This window comes from Phodopus roborovskii, unplaced genomic scaffold, assembly GCF_943737965.1.
Source record: "Phodopus roborovskii unplaced genomic scaffold, PHOROB, whole genome shotgun sequence".
In the NCBI taxonomy this organism is placed as follows: Eukaryota; Metazoa; Chordata; class Mammalia; order Rodentia; family Cricetidae; genus Phodopus; species Phodopus roborovskii.
Genome location: NW_026126433.1, coordinates 35,367,465 through 35,388,555, shown reverse-complemented (window position 1 = coordinate 35,388,555; position 21,091 = coordinate 35,367,465). Strand labels below are relative to the sequence as shown.

Here is a 21,091-nt window from a genome sequence, read left to right as displayed (position 1 = left end):
CTACTAGTAGGCACACAGGTTGAAGGGTCTTCTGGAATAGCAATAGAATCTTAAAGGACTTCAAGAGAGGAAAAAAAAATCTTGGTTTCACAAAATGTAAAAATGTGCATAAAAACAGCATCAGCCATGAAACAAGAAAATATTTCTAACCACCAGTTTCTGTGTGTGTGTCTCTCTCTCATTTTTGTTTTTGTTTTTCAAGACAGGGTTTCTCTGTACAACAGCCAAAGCTGTCCTGGAACTCACTCTGTAGAATGGCAGGCCTTGAACTCACAGAGATCCACCTGCCTCTGCCTCCCAAGTGCTGGAATTAAAGACATACACAACCACCACCCATCTTTCTTTCTTTCTCTTCCTTCCTTTCTTTTTCCTTCTTTCTTTCTGTTTTTTTTTTAAGGTCTCATCATTTGTCTACTTGTTTGCTTGTTTGTGTCTCACTATGTAGCCCTGGCTGACCTGGAACTCACTATGTAAACCATGATAGCCTTGTTCTCACAGAGTTCTATCTGCCTCAGGCTTTGCCTTCCAAGTGCAAGGATTAAAGCCTTGCACCACTACATCCAACTGCAGTCAGTTTCTAACAATATCCTGTTCTCCCATAGGAATTCAGGCACTGAAGTTAGCTGAATACTTACCACTGCACTCGTATACTTTTTCTAATTTTTATTTTATTCATTTACTGTGATTGCTCTAGTAGGCGTCTTGAACCTGGGAGAGTGGAGACAAAAAAAAAATGAGGTGGACTAAAGTCTCATGCAATAGTCAACTCTTTATTCAGGGCATCAGAAAGTTTGTATTTTGAAGGTTAGGCAAAATCATTTGTGCAAAGTTTCAGATTTCAGGCAGTATACAGTCACAAGGGCAAGGTCACATGAGTTTTGGCTTATACAGTCAAAGGGCAAGGCCACATTAGTTCAAATACAGTCACAAGGACAACCCGTGCTTGGAAGCATTATTTAATAAGAGTAAAATGATGGGTAATCTGAAGGAAACCCACTCCCATTTACACCAGGAGGGGCACAAGAATACATTCCAAAGAGATACCCACATTGTAAAGGAGCAGAGCTCACAGGTCTCTGGTCTTGTTTACTTGGAGTTTTCTCACAAGCTCTCAGAAATCTCCTCATACAGCTTTATTCCTGAACTGTGATCCAACAAGGTACCAACTGTCAAGTAACAAATTAGGAACTCTAGAGATCTGGCATATTTTCTTCCCTCAAGAAAAGTCCAATCTAAATGAGGAAAAACCAACATACATTCTCATACAAGAACAACAGATTAAGTAACAGTCCAAAAAATGGACTGTATTTAAATGCATCATGTTACAGATCTTGCAGAGTAAAGCCAAAAAAAAATTAGATAGTATAAAAGCTAGTATAAAAGAAGTGGGCAGGGCTCAGGGACAGCTGTCCTGAGACTTGAAGTATAGAATTTACATATCTGAGTAGGAGAAATTAAGGAAAGGAGAAGGTGTTCTTCCAGTATGAGCCCAGGAATCTTTCTACCTATTTTAACTCATTTTCCTAATATCAGTATTACCCACAGCTTCAAGACAGTGTGCTGTATCATTTATAGCAATCAGTGATCATCAGAACATTGACCTCAAGGAACCTAGAGAGACCTAATAAAGAGAAGGAGAAACTCAAAAGTCAGTGCAGGCAATTTTCTCTTTTGTTTGGTGGCTATGAGATGCTGTGTGTGGAAGTTAGCCACCTAAGAAGAGGAGATAGGGAAGGTGAGTGTGAACAACTACATTGGCTTCCACTCACAAAAAGTGGGGCTACAGTGCAAAGGAGATTGCACCTTGAATAGAACACCATTATTTTGAAGTGGAAAGTAAAGATTTTTATCAACTTTAACATAGTTTATGGACTATGTGCAAGGAATCTGAGTTTTTAGTGACACATGTATCAGACTTTCACTGTGTTTGGCATTAGATATGGTACGGAAGTAGAAAACAAGTTAGAAAAGAGCAAAAGCAGATATCTTATTTGTTCCTTCACAGACAAGATAATAAAATACTGATTTATATCTATAGAAACAAAAATTATGGGCTAGGGTTATGGGGATGAGGAAGCAGGGAAGAGCTTAGGGGAGCTGTTGGCCAGGTAGAAATCCTTCCAGATAACTGAAACAAACATTTCATCTTCATTGTGGGAGATGCCTGCATGCAAAAATCTCTTCAGGAAGAGATGAAGTTGTTTCCCAATGGTTTTTTTAGTACATCATGACTTTCCCTTTCACAAAGGATGAGTTAATATGGATCATCCATCCTGAAAAAGAAGTAACAGATCATAAAATTAAACTAAGGAGCTTTTAAAAACGGCCAAAAAAAAAATGAAAATGTTAGTCATACGGATAAACATTCTCTAGCTGAGAGAGGCAAGGGAATTGCTAGCACTGCAGTGCTAGCAATAAACAGCCATTGCATGAAGAAGAGATACAAGGTATTGCTTTCTGTTGGGAACTGTAGACAGGATGCGGGACATTTTAAAACAAATGGAGCAGAGACACCAGAGCAACATTTTACACACTCATGTATTAATCACGCCCCAGTTAATGTTTTTAAATTTTCATTTGCTTTTAAGCACATGTGCATGCTTGAGTGAAGTTATCCGAGGAGGCCAGAAGAGGGCGTCAGATTCCCTGAAGCTAGAGTCACTGGCACTTGTGAACCATTCAATTCAGCTGCTAGGGACTGAATTTGAATTCTCTGTAGGAGCAGTACACACTCCTAGCTGCTGAGCTTGCTCTCTGGCTCCCCTCTCCAAGTAAACAGACTGAATCCGAGTTTATATTTAAAATATTTACTTCTCTAATAAGTTTCCCTCTAATGTTCATCTGCAATTTGACCTCTGCTGGTCAGATTTCTGCAATATTGCTAATTTCCATGTCTGCATCACATCTGGTCAAATTTCTGTAATACTGCTAATTTCCATGCCTACCCTCTGAAGGATAATACATACTGATGTGCTCAAATGGAAGTGAAATGAGAGAAAATAAAAACCCAGGAAAAGGGTGGTATTAGTTCTAAATTAGTTCTGGTGGGCTATGACTTAGAGAAATGGTGACAAATTTAGACTCATGTATATAGGTGCCATTATACTCTGTGCTCAACTGTGCCATTCTTGGAAAGGGTGGAGGAGAATTGTATTTCTGTGTCTTTGCACCTTTCAAAAGGAGAACCGGATTCTGAGGGTCTGGTCTTGTGATGAGCTGTCAGGGTAAACCACCATGGCAGGTGCAAACTTGCTTACCAGTATAGAAATAAAATGTTTCTGAAAGTAGAATCTCACACATACCCTCCTCTGAGGTTGGCATCATATCTTCCTGTGTATCTTGGGTGTAGCTTTTACCCAGGTAGAATTTAGAAACTAGAAACCAAATGAGGTGATAAACAGAACCCATTTGCAGAAGAGTCTAAATAACCAGCAAGAATCAAAACCACAAATGCTCAAGAAGTCATTCATTCATTAGCCGAAAACTAATAGGAGTGAGTACAAAGAACTGTGAGAATCAACGTAAGTCAGAAAAAAAAGTCATAAGGTGTTTAGCGTGATGGTGTTCATCTTCCCCTTGGCTTGTTCTAGGGACACACCCTATTTCTTCCACCCCACCCTTCCTCAGTGCCATCACACAATGGTTTAGTGTGAAAATAAATCATATTACTGGAAGAGGAGGGACTCTGGTACTAACAACTCTAACATGGAAATCGAGAGCTTTAGATCTAGAAGCGTAATAGTTATCAGGGCATTATCTCTGGATACCGGTGCTGCAAATCTCAGCTTCTCCATTTATTCAATGACTTCCCTTAAGCTATTGTCTTTGCCCCTTCTGTTTCTTTACTATAATCAGGGATAGCAATGCTCCCTGTCTACACAGACTTGTAGGCAATATTTACTCATTTCAGACTCACTCAGAATAGTATGCAGCATGGAATGTATATATGATGAAAGATTATTTTTAATCTGCTATTTATTGTTGTAACTCTGTCACTGGCTCAAGGCCTACAGGTAAGTTATTTACTTGATGACAAAGATAGTTTTGACGTGACGTCCCGCATCTTTCTAGCCTAAAATTTTGTGAATTAGGATCACCTTAGCTAATCAATGACATATGTCCCAAGGCAGTCAACCAGTTTAAACCAGTTGATAGTTTCTGGATAGTTTCACCTGGTAGTGAAGTGCTCTGGACATACAGGGTGTGGGGGGAATAGCCTTCCTTTCAACTTCTATTGCACAGACTCTCAAAAAACCAAGAGCTATAGGAAACTTCACCCGTGGCCCCTGAATTTGCTTTTAGACCCACCTCACCATGCCATTGTTTCAGTTATTTTCTAGCCAGAACATTTTGATGATTCTCTCTCCAGCTCTGCCTTTTTCGAATGATTTTTCTGTGAGTGATCACTTAGACCAATGATTTTTCATCCGTATGAAATTCATCAGCCATTACCATTTCTGCCTTTTGTTGTTCTACACTTCTAAATATTTCTGTCTTAGCACCCCAACTAGGCAATAATTTCCCTGAGGTCAGAGCCAAGGACTTACTGCTCTGAGTATCTCAGCAACACTTAGCATTGTTCCAATACAAAAATATTCACTAAAAGAGTATTAATTAGTATTTGTAAAAAAAATCAACAAACTGTTAATAAGCAATTAGTAACAAAGTTTATGCTATTTTTGGTCAGCATCTTCAGCTGGCCTCCCAATCCTTGAAGCGAACTGAACTGCTTTGGTGCTGTAGCTATTAAAGTACATGTTGCTGTGGCCAGAACACCACTCTGGGTAGACAGACAGACTTTCACTAAGTGGGTGGGAGCACAAAAGAAATCTTTACACCCTGTGGGTTTCCTGCTATGGAGATAGGAGGCCACCCCCCAAAGAGCCCTTTTCCTTATTAGGACTCCATCTACACAATTACAATAATAAAAACAAAGTGAAAAGATTCCATTGACCCATGTCTGTATCCTTACCACACCCCCCCCCAACATGGCAAATTCTAAAGAAAGCAAAACACATTCTGCCTCCAGCTGTTTGTCCTAAATAATTGTCCTCATCCTTTCCCCAGCTGCCTTCTGGGGAAGGCATGAAAATGGCTTTCCCACTGATGTCCTTAATGCATACAATGGGAATGTAACAACAGTTCTTCCTGCTGCATTTAAGACTTTCCACTTCTGTCTTTGCTTCTTATCTCTGATCCCAGCTATTCTCCATCCTCCTTCATCTGTGTCTCAACCCCCTCTTTTCATCCTCTTTTTCCTCATTTTGGCTAGACAGCCTGGCATTTCCAGTGTTTGTATCTTTCCATAGCAATCTACGTTATTATCTAACGAGAGAGTTAGAACGCTGAGAACAAACCAGGCAAAACTTCCTTAGGAAAGTGCTTAGTAGGTTTAACACTCCACAGCTTTGCTTCATTTCCAAAGGCTAGTGCTTATTAGAGCAATAACCATTCACTAATTATTGAGGGCCTGTACCTGGGCAGTTCCTTTCTACAGATATGCTAGGTGTTGGAAATGCTCATTGAATTGTTTGTTTCTCAATTGTTAGGTTTGAGTCTTATAAGCTAAGACAAGAAGAAACATAATAGCATACTTCTATCCCTCAAGGAAAATTCAGAGACTACAGGGAAACATTCCTACCGTATGGAATCTCCTTTCTAAGTAGAGATATTTGTACATCCATTCATTTACTTCCACTAGCATCAAAAAATGTCAAGATTTTTAATGGAAGCCAGTACTCGACTACCTTAGCTGGAAATGCCATTTTTATGAGACCCCTGTGTAAATGACTACCACAAGGTTGTTCTATCTATAACAGGAAGTATCCTAAGGAAAGTAGAGATAAATAGACGTGCAAATTCTTCATTAAAAACTTACCTTTTCTGAGATTTCTTGCCTAAAAATAGAAGAGAGAATAGAAAAATTGTATCATCAAAAAGTAGACAATTTTAATTTTTTAAGTAAAGGCTATGCTGATCCCCATAACTGTCTTTTAAAGTACATTATGCATTTGATAAGTGGGCACTCACTTGGGACTAAGTGGATCTGGGGTACCAGTTAACATTTGGTGCTGTAGCGTAACAAGGGGCTTCTCAGGACTCCATTCCACCTGCTGTACTGCTCAATGAAGCCAGAGCCTAGGCTGAATTCCCTCCCAATCAGGCTCAGTATCCCATTCATCAGCTTATTTCACATTTCATCCTGCCTCCTGGCCCTCCCTGAAGGACTTAGGTGCTAACACTGCAAACAAACGGGTCAGTGTATTATTTGTATCCTGAGAATTTCATTCTGATCTTTTTAGTTGGTAGCTTTTAGTGGGAATCATGCAGCCTGATTTGAGTAATTAATGTATTTTCATCTAGATATGCAAGTGTGTGTGTGTGTGTGTGTGTGTGTGTGTGTGTTTCATATTTTATAAATACACTGCTTTCTCTTTTGACTGGTTGCATGGAACCAGGTCTGAAAGTCACTTCCGTAAGTGGATAGGACTCTGTGACAAGCATGTTTGTGTCCTAACATTAACCTTGGTGCCTCAGTTTTGCTTACTCAGTTGGGGCTTTCTTTTCCTTGCTCTTTAGGTAATTTCTGTTGACTGTGCAAAGTGTAGCTTGGGAACTGAACCACATTCTAGAATGGAAAAGAACATAAATACTGATTCGTGATGGCCTGAAGAATTGTGATCTCCCAGAAAGAAGAGGAAATGGGGAAAAAACAAAAAAAAAAAAAAAAAAAAAAAAAAAAAAAACAGAAAGAAAGCTCTCTAAGGAAGAGGGCTCCTTTGAGAGGGGATGGATTTTGTGTATTTCTGTAAACTGGTATTCTAGAACAGTCTCACACAGATTGTAACTTCCTTATTGGGTTAATTAAAGAAAATATATTTAAAATGTTTAGCCCAATGTCTGGCATATAATATACAGTACTGCTTTTTTAATAACAAAGTTCTAGAAATTGTTATTTCAAAACTTTTCCTTCTAAATTTAGCTTTCAGATGATATGGACCAAATTCATTGATCAGGGAGAATCAAGTTCATTTGTTCATCTTCACGGAAACATGTTTTTTCTTTTATGAGCAATGAAAGCAATGGCAATAGATAAATAAAACTGGTCATGTGTGGGCTTGCCATGTCCTACTGAGGGAGTGTCTTTTTTGAAGAAAAGAGAACTAAGGAAGAATGTGTTCAGTTTCATGTAGTGGAGTAACCCTGTGTGTTGGGTCAGGTGGAAAAGTCTTCCAACCGAGGACATAAACAGCCTTATGAACCTGAAGGCAGATGATTTTCAGGGGTGCTATTTTGAATGGAAGAGCCACTTCTGACTTGAGCTTCTGCTAAGGAACAATTTTAGAGCTTGGCCTCAAAATGTCATTGCCTTGGAGAATGAGAAAAATTATGAGTACTGAGTGTTTCTAGCAGAGCCCACAGCCAGAATATTTGTTTGTGGGCCCAGAAAAAGAAATCTAAAGGCTAGTTAGACCCCAAGATGGTTAAGGCATGGGCAACCCTTTCACCATGTTCATAAAATTCATCTGAAAGAAGAAAGTTTGGTCCTTTGATTAACTCAATAAAATGATAACATTTATGTAATAATGTATAAATACAGAATTATTATTTTCACTGTGATTCTTATAAAAGTATCTGTTTAATCTCTATGAATTTATCTTAGGGACCTAGCCACCAGTTCTACCAGTGTCTTTCCAAGGGGGTGTAAAGAGATACTACTCATGTTGCAAAGAGCAAACTTATGGCTAAAATTTTTGAGAACAAAGTCATTCACTTGCAAAGCTGGAGAGATCAGTAGCTGTTTGGCAGCTGAGCACTATTGAAGACAGCATAGCTACCCTGAATTTGCCTCCAGAGCCAGTGATCTCTGGGCGCTGGCACTCTCTTTGGTGGCATAACTGTCACTAGCCCCAAAGCCCGTTATCTGTTTCCTGTTTGCCCCACTCCAATTCCCACAGCAAGGGCATGCCATTTCAGGTTATCAGTTTGAGATCTTGTACAGAAATGACTGACTCCAAGGTGAAAACTTTAAAAACAACCTACAGGTCTTCTTATCCCACTCATAATACAACCTTAGCCAGCTTGCACCCACAAAACACATGTGACTTTGATTCTGTTCTTTTGAATCTCCAACTACCTATGTAAAGGATCGAATTGGGGGGTCATTATCTTCCTTATTAATAGGACTTATCATCCTTGAAGTTATTGAGCTAATAGCCCCCTTACCCGGGAGCATGCGTAATGAATGGCTGCCTCTTCACTCATGGCAGCAAGCCAGCTGGAGGGAGATTTTGAAGTCTCAGTGAAAAGACTAATCAATGGTGAAAGAAAATGTCACTCTTTGTTTTGTGTGCTGGTGCTATAGTCAGTAACAGTCTTTTGCGGTGGTTGTATAAAAACTCCATGGAGTTTCAGCAGAAGAGATGTTTAAGCTGTTCAGTGCTGACACATTATAGTTAGTGGTGTTCTTGTACATGGATAGTGCACCCTCTGTCATCTTTATGGATTGGTGGAAAATGAATCTATCACCCCTTATTTTTAAATTTGGACAGAAGATCAAATCATAGTGGAAGACCACTTGAGACCAGTAGATAATATCTCTTGGATTGCCAGTGCACATGGGTTGGGTAACAAAATACACACTAATGACTCAGAAGGGGAACGTAAGTGGCCATCTGCTCACGTCACAGGAAGTAGCACATAGGAGTCATTCATAGTCCCATTCATAATGCAGGGGATCTTTAAAGCTGCAGGGCTATGTGAAATTTACAGTTCATCTGCGAGATGAACTTGGGCAAAAGTGACAGTGCACACCCAAATGCTGCTGTGGCCTGTGGGCCTGTGGCTGGTGTACTGATCTAACCTGAAGGCAAAAGAATATGCAGGAGGGAGGAAGGGGGCAAAAGGAAGAATGTTGTGTTCTCGTGTAGTGTTCTATCTACTTCCTGTGTGGCAGAGAATAAGGTTTGGAGGAAGGTCTCCTATTCCATTTTTCTTCTTTCCCCAACCTTTTGCCCTATTTTCCAAACATATATATGGTATACCAGGTTATAGCCTCAGTGAACAGATTATAGAGAAAATCCACAAGGATTTCTTCCAAGAGCAATAAAACTTCCACATGTCAATACCCAGACAGTTATGTGACTCTTAAAGAGATCAGATGTTTGAAAACTTTACATGATAATAGATTCACTTCCCAATGATGCTATAGTGCTAAGATTGAAGTCATCCAGGCTCCTGGAAGACAATGGAAAATACATCCTCTCTTCAAACAGATACCAAAGAACCATTACAATGTCTCATTTAGCCAAGTTCCTCATAGCAAGCCATCATGAAAAGGCCTGCCTAGTGTGAACCATTGGCTGGCTTTTTTAAATGAAGTACACGTTAAGATCAGTGTCTCCAGGGACTTAGTCTACCCAGGTTAGAAGTCGCTTGGCACCTGCTTTAGTTAAATCTCTTGCACTTTATTTCCTGTGGGGTTTCTTTTTCTTTTCTTTTCTTTCTTTTTTTCTACTCTAAAATGTTTTACTTTGATGTTATTGAACACACCTACCTTTTTTTAACCTCCTTGCCAGCCAAATGATAAATGCCAGACCGGAGAATGCAGTAACCGTGACAGCCACCGGAATGAAGAGGGGGTTATAGTTGCCTTCCTTGATCTTTGAGAAACTTCTGTCTGTCTCTGAAAGAGGAGTCAGTAAGACATATGGTATGAGACCACAGCATTATTTCCTTAGTCCAGATCATGATGCTTAGCACTTTGGTCTCCTGATATTCCGCCAGTAATAACATATACCACTGATGAGGAATGTAGCATGGGAAGGCCCATGATGAGTATGCAACTGGGCAACTGGGCAACATGATCACAGTTCTCAGATTTGCAATTCATGGAATTCCAGGGGATGAACCTAAAAGTATTGACAAGAAGTAGTTATCGTGATGTTCTACCCCCAGTCTCATGTAAAGGTTGACTTTTGTGCATATAGAAGAACTAGAAAGCTTCATATGTAACTGCAAGGAAAATTAAGTTAGCAATCTGAAGTAGGTAATATGTTAATCAACAGAAGCTGTTATTAGTCCTTAATTAAAGGAGTTATGCAAAAGTGTTATTGTTTATATATCCAGGATGTGCAATGATCTAAAATGATATAATTGTACCACTTCCCTTCATTTCCATCTAAATAAATTAAAAGGACACGTCTACATATCCTTCTACAATACAAACTAGTTTTGTTTACACCTTTTATTAAAAAATATTCATCTGAAAAAAAAGTCAATCTTCTGATACCTCCAGGTGAAGGAATCTACTTTTACATATTGGCAACTGTTGTTTTGCTGAAGATGAGGAAATGAAAATTGAGTAGAGACGAAAGGAAATGTATTTAATGAGCCTGGCATACAGCTTTACTGTAATGTCTGCTCTGTCCCTGTCTGTCTCCACCCCTACTTTACTTCAAACACCCAGAGATCTTTCTTGACAGCTTCTTTGGGGCCTCTCACTTCTATACTCTGTGCAGATGGTATCAGGCAGACATTGGTAGCTGTTATTTCATAAGCTAATTTAATGCACACTTATTTTAGCATTTTTAAAATGTACTCTGTTAGAGGATATATATATATATATATATGATGAGGAAGGTCAGCTTTTCTTGATAGGCCTAGTACAATCTTGGGAACAGGGTTGCTGTGTTGAAGGTCTGACAGTAGCTCTTAGCCTTGCCTATCTTAGATAGTTACGCTGTGCTATTGGTGTACTATGTTTGATTTGTTCCTGATACCTTCAATTTAAAATTTTTCTGAGAAATGGAGAAGTAATGCAGCATCACCTTATTAAAATACATTTGAAGCCTTAAAAAAAAAAGATGATGAGGAAGATGTGGTTCTTTTCTTACACAGATAGATTTGGAAGAATCAGTTTAGGATAATTGTGTTTGGAGTTAGGTAGTCATTGGTGACCTTTGAAGAAGCATTTTAAATGACTAATAGAGAAATTAGGTTGTGGTGGAGTAGAAAATATAGGCAATGCATAAATAAGTAGACAATGGATTTAAAAGTAAGAGGAGAGTTGAGATTGAAAACAAAGAAAATAATTATCATTAAAGGAGAGGCTGAGAATAGCCAAGAATTTTATAGTACGTGAATGTGTATAAATTTCTTTTTTAGGCCATATGTATTGAGAAAAATGGAATGTGAAGGTGTGTTATATCTCCCCACCTTCTGGGAGTCAGTCAGCTCCACCTTTAACCTTCAGTATATTTGAGCACAATTACTCACTTTGACATATTGGACTGGGGTTAGACCAGATGCCAGCTGACCCGCAGATGGTTTCTCTCTCCCCGATTAAGTCAGTTCCTTCTCCACAGGTGAAGGTACAAGCAGAAGAGAAGCTGAAGTTGGCCAAGGGATGACTGCATTCAATTGCTCCCAGACCAGGCGCTGTGAGAGCCTGGCACTGAGTCACTTCAGTGAAGACACAGAAACAAAACAGAATTCATGACCAAAGGCAGTTTTCAAGCTTTTATTATTAGCATAAGCTAACTATCCACAATAATGAATTTCATTATGGCATTTCCGTAGATGATGTATATATTGTAGTTTGATCAGATTAGTTCTGAGGTTTCTTTTCTTCCTTTCTTTCTTTCTTCCTTCCTTTTTTTTTTTTTTTTTTTTTTTTTTTTTTTGTTGTTGTTGTTGTAAAGTTGCTTTATTTGACATAAAAAAAAAAATCACTAAAGTATATCTTCAGTTCACCCTGAACTCTAAAGTGTTATGCCTGTGTTAAAATACTGGACATCCACAAAATAGTCCTGAGGTTTCTTTGTTTAATTTTTTAAAATCTTTTATGCATATGAGTACCTGCACATTTTATGTGCTGCATAAAATTATCTTTAACTGGGATTACAGGTGGTAGTGAGCTGCCCCAATCCAGGTCCTCTGCTGGAGGAACAAGTGATCTTAAGCACTGAGTTCTCTCTCCAGCACAAGTTTTGGATCAAAGCCACCAGATTTAACCATGGTGACCGTTCATAGGAATCTAGAAATTTCTGATTTGTAGGAATTACTTTAGACAATGCTTTCAGGATTGTTTTCTTAATATGATATCGAGTAACAATTGGTCAGGGATGGAGCCAACAAGGCACGGATAACCCATGGTAGTATAAGGTAGGCATTCCAGGCTGCTGCCCCAGCATGGGGATGTGCCAACTATGCTGGAAATGTCATAGCATACAGCCATGGACTCAAGAGCACGCATGGGACATTCTCAGTGACTGCCGAGATTTCAGTCTTCTCATGTGTTGTGAAATCTACTCAAGCAGTGTGACAGACACCCCCATTCTCCAAGGCAGGCTTAACTTTATACTATACATCATTTACATCAATTCAATTCTATGATTTCAGTGGTGGATTTTGGTTTTCACTAGAGAATTAAACTAGGGAACCAGAAATATAAATGTAGACAGCATAACCACGACTTCATAAATGTAAACCCTACCAGTTTTGTTTTTCCCCATCAGCTTGTGGCAAACCTCATCAGTCAAAAAAGGATGAAACCTCCTGTTTCAAAGGAAAACAATAGAGAGCATGGTCTTTGTTTTTCACAGTAGTTGTTATTCTCCTGTGAGCTTACATAGGAGAAAAAACAAATAAATGATAACTTTAAGAATGTACCAAAGGAAACATTCAAGAAAGACCTTTGCGACCTCTGAAGGAAACTGATTGGTGCTAAGTAGGGCACCACATAAAATGGATGCTATTGAAAGGAAAGGAACAAAAGTTGAACAGAGATTCATCAAGGCTTTATGCCATGACAATGAGAAAAAGAAAATACAGAGTATAACTCCAGTGTGTTGCCCTAAGTCACATTATAAATGCCAAAGGGCTTTAAATACATTTGGCTTCTTTTGCTTGTTTGTTCATTTTTGAGTTTTGCCTTTCATTTTAGTAAGCTGGGGGGGGGGATCTCTAGAAAAGCATCAAATAGACTTCTAGGCAAGACTCCCCTATGTTTTCTCAGATTATAGGCACAAACTTGACACAATGAGAACTCCACTCAAAAGTCACTCATCTTGACAGACTGGCTCTAGGGATGACCAGTTTCCACGTGGTCCACAATGTGTTTCTCCAATCCCAAGTAGCTCTGTTCCCTCAGAACAGTTGAAAGAGCACTGGGAGTGGAAGCTGAAGTCTCCCAAGGGGTGAGTGCAGTCCATGGTACCCAGCTCCAGGGCCTTCAGTGGTTCCCACTGGACCACTTTAATGGGAAGAGGATTTGAAAGAGTTATGGGGATCAGATGGATTTTTTAGTCTTGTCTCTGCTACTTGGTAATCACTGGTCTGTCTTTGAGTCCAAAGAAACATTCTAGGAATAAATGGTGTCTGCATTATGTTTTAAAGACGACCAGGTGTTGTCCACATGCAAAATCAAAGAAAGGTCATAAACAAAGCCAACAGAACACAAAGTATATGTGAAAAGTAGAAAACTGCCAAAACATTGAGATTGCTATAAAGTCAGAGTACCATCTGGGGGATGTGGAGAGAGAGAAGCATAGACAAAGTACTCATCATTTTCATCCCACCAATGAGCACTTGGTATGTATCAAGCATCATTTCTCAACTTAATGAGCTCTGATTTTACCAAGACAAATGATAGGGATATGTTAAAGAGTGAATGATCATGTGTGTCTGGTATGTTCTGATTATTTTTAATTGGTCAGCTTGATTGCACTATGAGTAACTTACTTGAAGGAAGCTAATTTTCAGTTCTGGAGCTCATCTAGGGACTACAGCACTAACAGGAGAAAGACAATAAGGGAAAGGATAGTGGACAAATAGGAAATTGGAGAAGTAGCAAGTTATACAATGTCATAACAAGGACACTGGTTGGGAGAAGGGATTGGCCTAAGTGAGATAGGGAAAGGGGATGAATGTAATCACTGTGCGTTAAATTAATCAAAAGTGTTTTGTTGAATTGTACGTGTATAGGTGTTCTACCTGCACATGTATGCATGTATGCACTATTTGTGGGCCTAGAGCTGAAGGAAGCCAGAAGGGGTACTTTGTATGCTCTGGAATGGAATTATAGATGTCTGTAGGCTATCATGTGGATATTGGGAATGGAACTCAGATCGACTCTTAAGCTAAACCATCTCTCCAGCCCCACAAAATAAAGAAATTTTTGAAAACTGAATTTGTATTATGTTATCTTACACAAGTGTTGGAGATGTGATAGTTTCATATTAGAGTCATTTTGTGTGTCATTTCCATGTAATGTGGTTGTAACCACAAAAACAGAAAACTGGCTAGGGACACTTGACTTGTAGACACCCAAGACAAGATCCTTAGCATATTTAGAGGTTATAGCTAAAGATAGATTTGTCACTTCAAAGGTTATATAGGTATATTAGTCCACAAAATTCAGGAAATTTGATGAAAGAAACAAATTAAGTCAGAATAACAATAGAAAAGATAAATGCTAAGACTAAGGGTTTGTGGCCTTGGGTAAGTACCAATGGAAGAACCCAAGAGAAATCATTATACTTGAAAAAAAAAAAAGGCAATAAGATGATCAGAAAGGGAAATGATGAGAAGCAAGAAAGAAAACACAGTGTTCAGAAAGGAGTAAAATTAATGGAAAGACCAGCAATTACTGTGGGGGGGGGGTGAAACATTTGGGAAGAGACACAGCTTTGGGGACAAGTGAATTAGTCAGATCTAATCCGGTTGGTTAATGCTGAAATTAATTTCAGTTTCAGTCCTTTATTCCTTAAAAACACTACTTTTCTTCTTCTTACAACTTTCCAGTGAGCGTGTTTGACACATCAAACACATTTTGAAACTCAACCAGCCTCGATCAAAAGATTTGATGCTACTTTCAGGAGTGGTTGGTTGAGTCCAAACCTCTGACTTTACAGATGGCTACTCTCTCTTTTCCAGGTCTACCACTGCATCTCTGAGTGATGTCATAAGGCTCCCAATGACTCTTCCCATCCCCTCTTTCTTGGCTGTCCTAGCAGAGCTCCTCTCTGCTGTTTCTAGGATAATTGCCCTCAGTGATGGTGTTAAGATACTGAGTGGCCACTCATAGAAAATAAAGGACAAGTGATTTTATTAGATTGCCCCAAAAGCTCATTCCTGTTCCATCAAGTTTGATCATTAAATATATATAATTTTATTAAATAATGTAAATTCCATAAATGCCGAATCTTTAATAATTTGCATCTGTAGTCTCCAGAAATACCCAGTCAAATTAGTTCATAGAATTTGTTATTAAACAACTGTGACTTAGTCTGTGCATCATTGTGAGTTCTTTGCTATTCTTCATCATGTCTGTCTATAGAAAAGCAGGAGTGCCTTCCAGATGCCTCATTCTCCTAATAATAAATATAACTCTTTCTGTCAGATTTCAGAGATCTGCTTAATCCAGCAAGCTCATTAGATTATGACATCCTTGAAAGTAGGGATCTACAATACCTGGTTTTTTAATTGTAATCTGCTCATCTTTTGCAAATCTCAATACCTTGTTCCTTGTGATATTTCAAAACACTTGTGAAGTAAAGTGAAAGTGCATGTTGACTTAGGAAATCTTTACAGGAAGATAACATTGTGAAAGCCCGGCCTCCTGTTCAGAACTTCCCGTTTCTTAGAATGGCTACTATTAATTTGTTCCAGCAGAATTAGTTTGTCTCAACCAGCTGCTATCTTAAGCTATTATGGTTCTTATGGCTTTTGGCAGGAATAAACAAACAAAAATGAATAGGCTCACCATACTGACACTGTGGTCCATAAAACCCATCATCACAGTTGCAGGTGTGATTGTTGATGGTTTCCACACATTCTCCGTGGCCACTGCAAGACCCAGACTGGCAAGAGGCTATGAGCAGATTAAACAGTCATTTTAGTGTGATTACATCCATGGTCCCTTCCTCTCACAAGAGAGATTTGCTTAAATATTCATAACATTTTTATGTAATAATACATGAGAAAATTTTTATTTATGAGCTAGTCATATTTGGTTTTAGAATGAATTAACTTATAGTAATGCTCTACATGGTTTTGGAGGTGTTAGAGGAAGACCTTTAAAAAATCACCCAGCTCTCAACATCATCTTTCTGCCTGTCACTGAAACACAGGCTGTCTATCCTTATTCCCCATATAACATACTTACAACCTGGATAGAACTTGGCCTAGGTGTTGAGCACAGGAACAAATTTTACATACAGAATGCCCAGAAGTTCTATGATTAAGGCTTATTTAGGATGATTTCAGAATGAACTAGCAGTTTCTGGATAACACGTTTAATTATGCTAACTTTGGTCTTCCTGAGTCAAAGTCAGACAGGAGTCTGGTCACTGCCCACCTGTGTAGCAGAGAGCTGCCTTTCGTTTGTGGCAGGCATCGTCATTCCATTTCCCAGAGTCTCGTTCCCTCTTGATATAGATCTCTACACAGTCCTCCCTGGACTTCTTATTGTTGGGCTCCCCAGCTCCCCAATTCTCTGCTTCTTTAGTGAGAGGCTTGTTGGTTCCCACCCATGTCCATATTTTTCCAATTTTCCGGATTCCTATCCAGTAATAAGTTGGGTTTTTGGGCAATGTCTTCTCCAAATATTCAATTTCTCTCTTATTTTGTATGGCCACTAAATCTGTGTAATTTTTCTTGCAGAACTTTCTAGCATTTTCCCAGTTCATGGATTTTTCAGAATAGTGGTAAGTCCAGCCGTGAGTTCCATGGTGTGCCAGGAAGTCTGAAAAATGCCAGAAAATATAATGACTCATAGAGTGTTTTAGAACCAGGCACAGATGCAGGCTGCCCATTACTCAGAGACGAAGAAACAAGAGCCCAAGAGTACAGACAGTACCATTGGCAAACTTGGATCAGACTCAAGGACTATTATACATAAATATATCTTTGTACTTTAGCGAAAGATCCTTCTCAAAATTCTTTCAAGTGCAATTTCTCCAACATAACTTAGAAATGGTGTCACTAACAGGCTTAAAATTCACACTGTACTTTTTAATGCTGGGATAATTTCCAAAAGGCCAATATTTGTTACTGCTAACATAGTACATATACAAAATCTTTCTTTTAGGTAAAGTAAAATAGGATCAGAAAGAACAAGGATATAATTTTAAATACTTTTTTTGTAACATGGAAATATAGTACTTTATTGCAGATTAAGCTGCTATTGGGAAAGCTTCAATACATTGCCCACTTCTTGTGCACTTAAATCCATTGTAAAGAAAGCAACATAAATACAAAATAATGCAGGGACACAAAATTTATTACACCATGTTCTGCATTCAAAGATACTCAAATAATGGTGTCCAATAAACATATGGGGGCTTCAAGTATGTGGGGTTTGAAGAAACCAAACACAAAATGTACACAATAACCATGAGGATACTGGCCTTCTAAGTATGGTCTCTGTGAAATATGATTGTATGGTAAGATGAAAGACTGCACAGCCATCAGCTCACTGAGTTTTCACTTCATAAGGCAAACACTACAGAGAAATACCAGAACAGTCTTCTAAATATTTATGCTTAAGTCCTGAGCTTCTGTAAACCTGGGTCAGAGAAATTTCTTTTTGAAGAAGATAGCAGTCAGTAGAGGGATGCCTAACTGTTAAATTCTGAGCCCCACAACCATCAGGCTGGTTGCAGAAAAGACACAAGAATGTAAGCATCAGAGAATGGGGATGGATTCTGTGAAAAGCTGTCTTCTGGGCATGACATGGCTAAGCAATCTTGAACTCACAGCAGCTGTGATTGTCTGCACATGATCAAGCATGGATGGGGTGGAGGATCTCCAGCCCCACCTCCCTCTGAGGAGCTATTGGCAGTTAGTAGTTGGCACAGAGCATCACTCTTTCTGAGGAAGTAGCCACTGCTAAGTTTCCCATGCTCCAGTGAATGGATCACATGGGGGAACATATGGGTAGCACTAAATGGACTTAAGGGGTTATCAAAACAAGGAAGAAAGAAGAAAGACATGAAGTTGGAGGGGCATGTTAGGAGGGACATGGGGGGAGATGAAGGGGGGAAGGCACATATGATCATACTTTATTGTGCATCTATAAAACTCTCAAAAGTAAATAAAAATTAACAAAACAAAGACTGTGTTCACTCATTCTGAGTTGAAACTCCAAGGTAGGGAAGAAGGAAATATGAGTTTCTTAGGCATTAGTTTAAACAGTTCCAATGTATTGATAAAGAGTCCCTAGGACTTAAACATAAAACATGTAGCATCAGTAGAAAGACAACAACATCCCCCCAAACAAAAACTCAGTCCTCAAGCAACCCACACTGTGACCATAGAAGTTCCCTGGGTGCACAGCAAACTATTAATAGAAAGTAGAATGTAACATAAGCGTTCTGAGTAATAATTAGCTGCAATCCTCCACAGTGGAAGGCTATTATGCTGTTCTCAGGATTGGGGCGCTTCACTAGAGAATATGGCATGTAAAGCTGTGCTAGGGGGCTCAGAGGAATGCTGAAGTTCAGAGGAAGAGTAGAGTCCTTAAAAAGAATTAACAGCCACCTGCCTGATTATTTTCCCTGCAAGTATGTATGCTCCATGAGCATTACACAAAGAATAACTGCAGGTATAAAGGCTTAGCAGAATACGAATGGCATACCACAACAGAGCACCGTCCAGACCCACAGCTTGAGGATGATCCATGAGCCCTGTGGAGCACTCTGGCATTTCCATGGAAACACCTGCAAATGAAAGGGAAGATGATATTTAAAATAAAAACTACAAACTTATATCCCCTCAAGGTGGGGCCCTACAATTTTCTTAAAATAAAAATAAAGCTCACCAGCCTTATCCAAGGTAAAATATTTACGCAACATGGCTGAGAACAATGTCAACAACTTTACTCCAAACTGGTGCACTGCTTTATTTCATTTTGTTTCCATGCTTCAGTCCCAAGTTGCTGCATTATCAATGGGATGTTGTTCTGTATTTTAGTAACCTTTCCATGTACTTTGGGCTCAGCTTTAACTCAAACTAAACACTATTTTGCGTGCATGTTTTTAATGTTCATTGGTGTTTAATGGATGAGTGACATTAAAATTTGCTGTCTTCTCATACAAGGTCATGATGGATTCAAGCATGAGTGATTTATCCAGACACCAGAAAAGGAAAGCAATTCATTTTTTTTCCAGCTAAGAAGCACTACATTCTGAATAGCCCAAATAAGGTAGCCATAGATTTTTTCCCCTGCACATCTTAAAACTGTAGTTTTGCTTGCATATCATGTCTCAGGTAGCCCCTTTATGTCACTGCAAGGTCCATATCTCAATAGTACCTTTTCCTGCATCTCATCAGAGCAAACACCAAAGGAAGAAATCAACAAGAAACAGTCTAGAGTTGCTGTTTTGATATAACATGCTTTTTGTTGTTGTTGCTTGCTTGCTTGTTTCTATCTTTCTTAAAACCAGATAGCTTCTTGCCCCTTGATACCTGCCTCTTCAAACCCCAGGAAACATTTGAATATCTAGAGATATTATAGGCTGGAAAGCTCACCATGGCTTCTGGGTCTCTGCAGTTCCTCTGCAGCCCTCAGCCTTCAGCACCTGGGGCTCTGGGTTCTTGCACAAGGAGGGTGTGCTGTGCTCAGGAAGAATGTGCTAAGTGTCGCCAGCAGGGCTTGCTTTCTTTCATTTCTCTAACCCAGTCTCACATCCTCCTCCCCCTTTTCTTCCCCTTTCTCATCTCTTTCTCCCTCCCCTCCCCTTTTCTAAACTGGTCTCAGTTGCCTGCCCCGGAACACTGTAGCTGACTAGAATCTCTGGCAACTGGATTCTTCCACACATCCCCCCAATCTTTTCTGTTCTCCTGTGCATCCTTCTCCTCCTGCTTCCCTTTGTGTTTCTTGTTGTTTGGTTTTAGAAACACCTGACTGTGAGGTAGGAGGCCCCGGTAGTGCCATAGCCAAAAACTCACTTCAGGTTCCATCACAACTTCAGTATCTGGAAGTTGCCTGGAAGACATGGCCCACCTCAGTTCTTTGCCTCCCTCTTTCCTTGATCACCACCTAGTGGAAGTCCTTGCTAATGGCTCTTCGGAAAGTTAAATCCCTAATCACAATCCCCAGGCTCTAGCTTTTGGCCCTAGGAAAGTTTGGGGACCTAGAAATACCTTGAGTATAAAATATCAAAGAGGTAAAACAGCCTATGAAATTTGAATTCAGCCAGGTAAAGGCAATCTGAAACAAGTCACTGACATAGTGTTTGCATTGTAAGGAAGTTAGTAATAATGACAAATATCAAGGTATGTACGTACCAATACACACAGAGAGAAATAAAATATAAACAATTATAACAACAGTAGAATTTAATAGGCCATGTTAATTACCTTTTCATATCTAAAAACACTTGTCCTATTTTTTTTTTAAATTTATTTTTTCTTTGGGGTTGGAGAAATAGCTCAGAGGTTAACAGCACTGGCTGCTGCTCTTCCAGAGGTACTGGCAGGGTGGCTCCCAATCATCTGTAATGGGATCCGGTGCCCTCTTCTGGTGTACAGGTGTACATGCAGGCAGAACATTGTATACACAATAAATAAGTTTTTTTAAAAAATGAATAAACTTTATGTGTTCTTAGGTGATTTCATAGCTCAGTGGTACTTAATCCACCCCAAATCCTGCTGGCTATCATCCCTTGGAATCTCACCAACATTTTTCCCACCTTCATGTGCTTTCTTGCTTTTTATAACCTACTTAGTCTAAGTAGTGCTGCCTGTTAGAATGTTGACTCATCTTTCTGGTTTGAACATGTGCAGGTCACCATGCGACTGCAGCCCCACAAACACAGCTTCCCACATTCATGGGTGTAATAGTTCTGTCAATGGCTTAGGAGATTAAAACAATGACTGGGCTTTCTGGGACCAGGAAAGTATGTATGCAGGTGAAGGACCAGGAGATCCAGTGATGTAATTCAGCTCAGGATCCAAAGCTTGAGAATCAGAATCACCAGCATCCTAGAGCAGAGCGAAATGAATGGCATAGTTCAGGGTGGTTTTGCTATTCCTCCAACAAGAAGTTCAGTTTGAATACCTAATGAGTTGGATGAAGCCTGCCCAT

The 21,091-nt window shown here is 39.3% G+C and overlaps 1 protein-coding gene across 1 annotated transcript; it reads right to left on the bottom strand.

The window, feature by feature from the left end:
- Positions 1–751: 751 nt before the first annotated feature.
- Sell (selectin L) lies at positions 752–19,616 on the bottom strand. The gene is made up of 8 exons (XM_051186135.1): positions 19,534–19,616; positions 18,641–18,722; positions 16,361–16,747; positions 15,767–15,874; positions 11,278–11,463; positions 9,557–9,685; positions 5,879–5,897; positions 752–2,273 (listed from the first exon to the last, which is right to left on the bottom strand). Exons 1-8 carry the CDS (start codon positions 19,534–19,536, stop codon positions 2,255–2,257), a joined length of 933 nt encoding a protein of 310 aa, XP_051042092.1. The 5' UTR covers positions 19,537–19,616; the 3' UTR covers positions 752–2,254.
- Between the last annotated feature and the right edge of the window lie 1,475 nt (positions 19,617–21,091).

Excerpts from the sequence above, each read along its gene's own strand:
- Sell (XM_051186135.1), bottom strand. Across the intron at positions 16,748-18,640 it reads CTGGACGGTGCTCTGTTGTG|ACTTCCTGGCACACCATGGA; the intron begins GTATGCCATTCG and ends GGCATTTTTCAG. Across the intron at positions 11,464-15,766 it reads TGGACCACAGTGTCAGTATG|TGACTCAGTGCCAGGCTCTC; the intron begins GTGAGCCTATTC and ends TCTTCACTGAAG.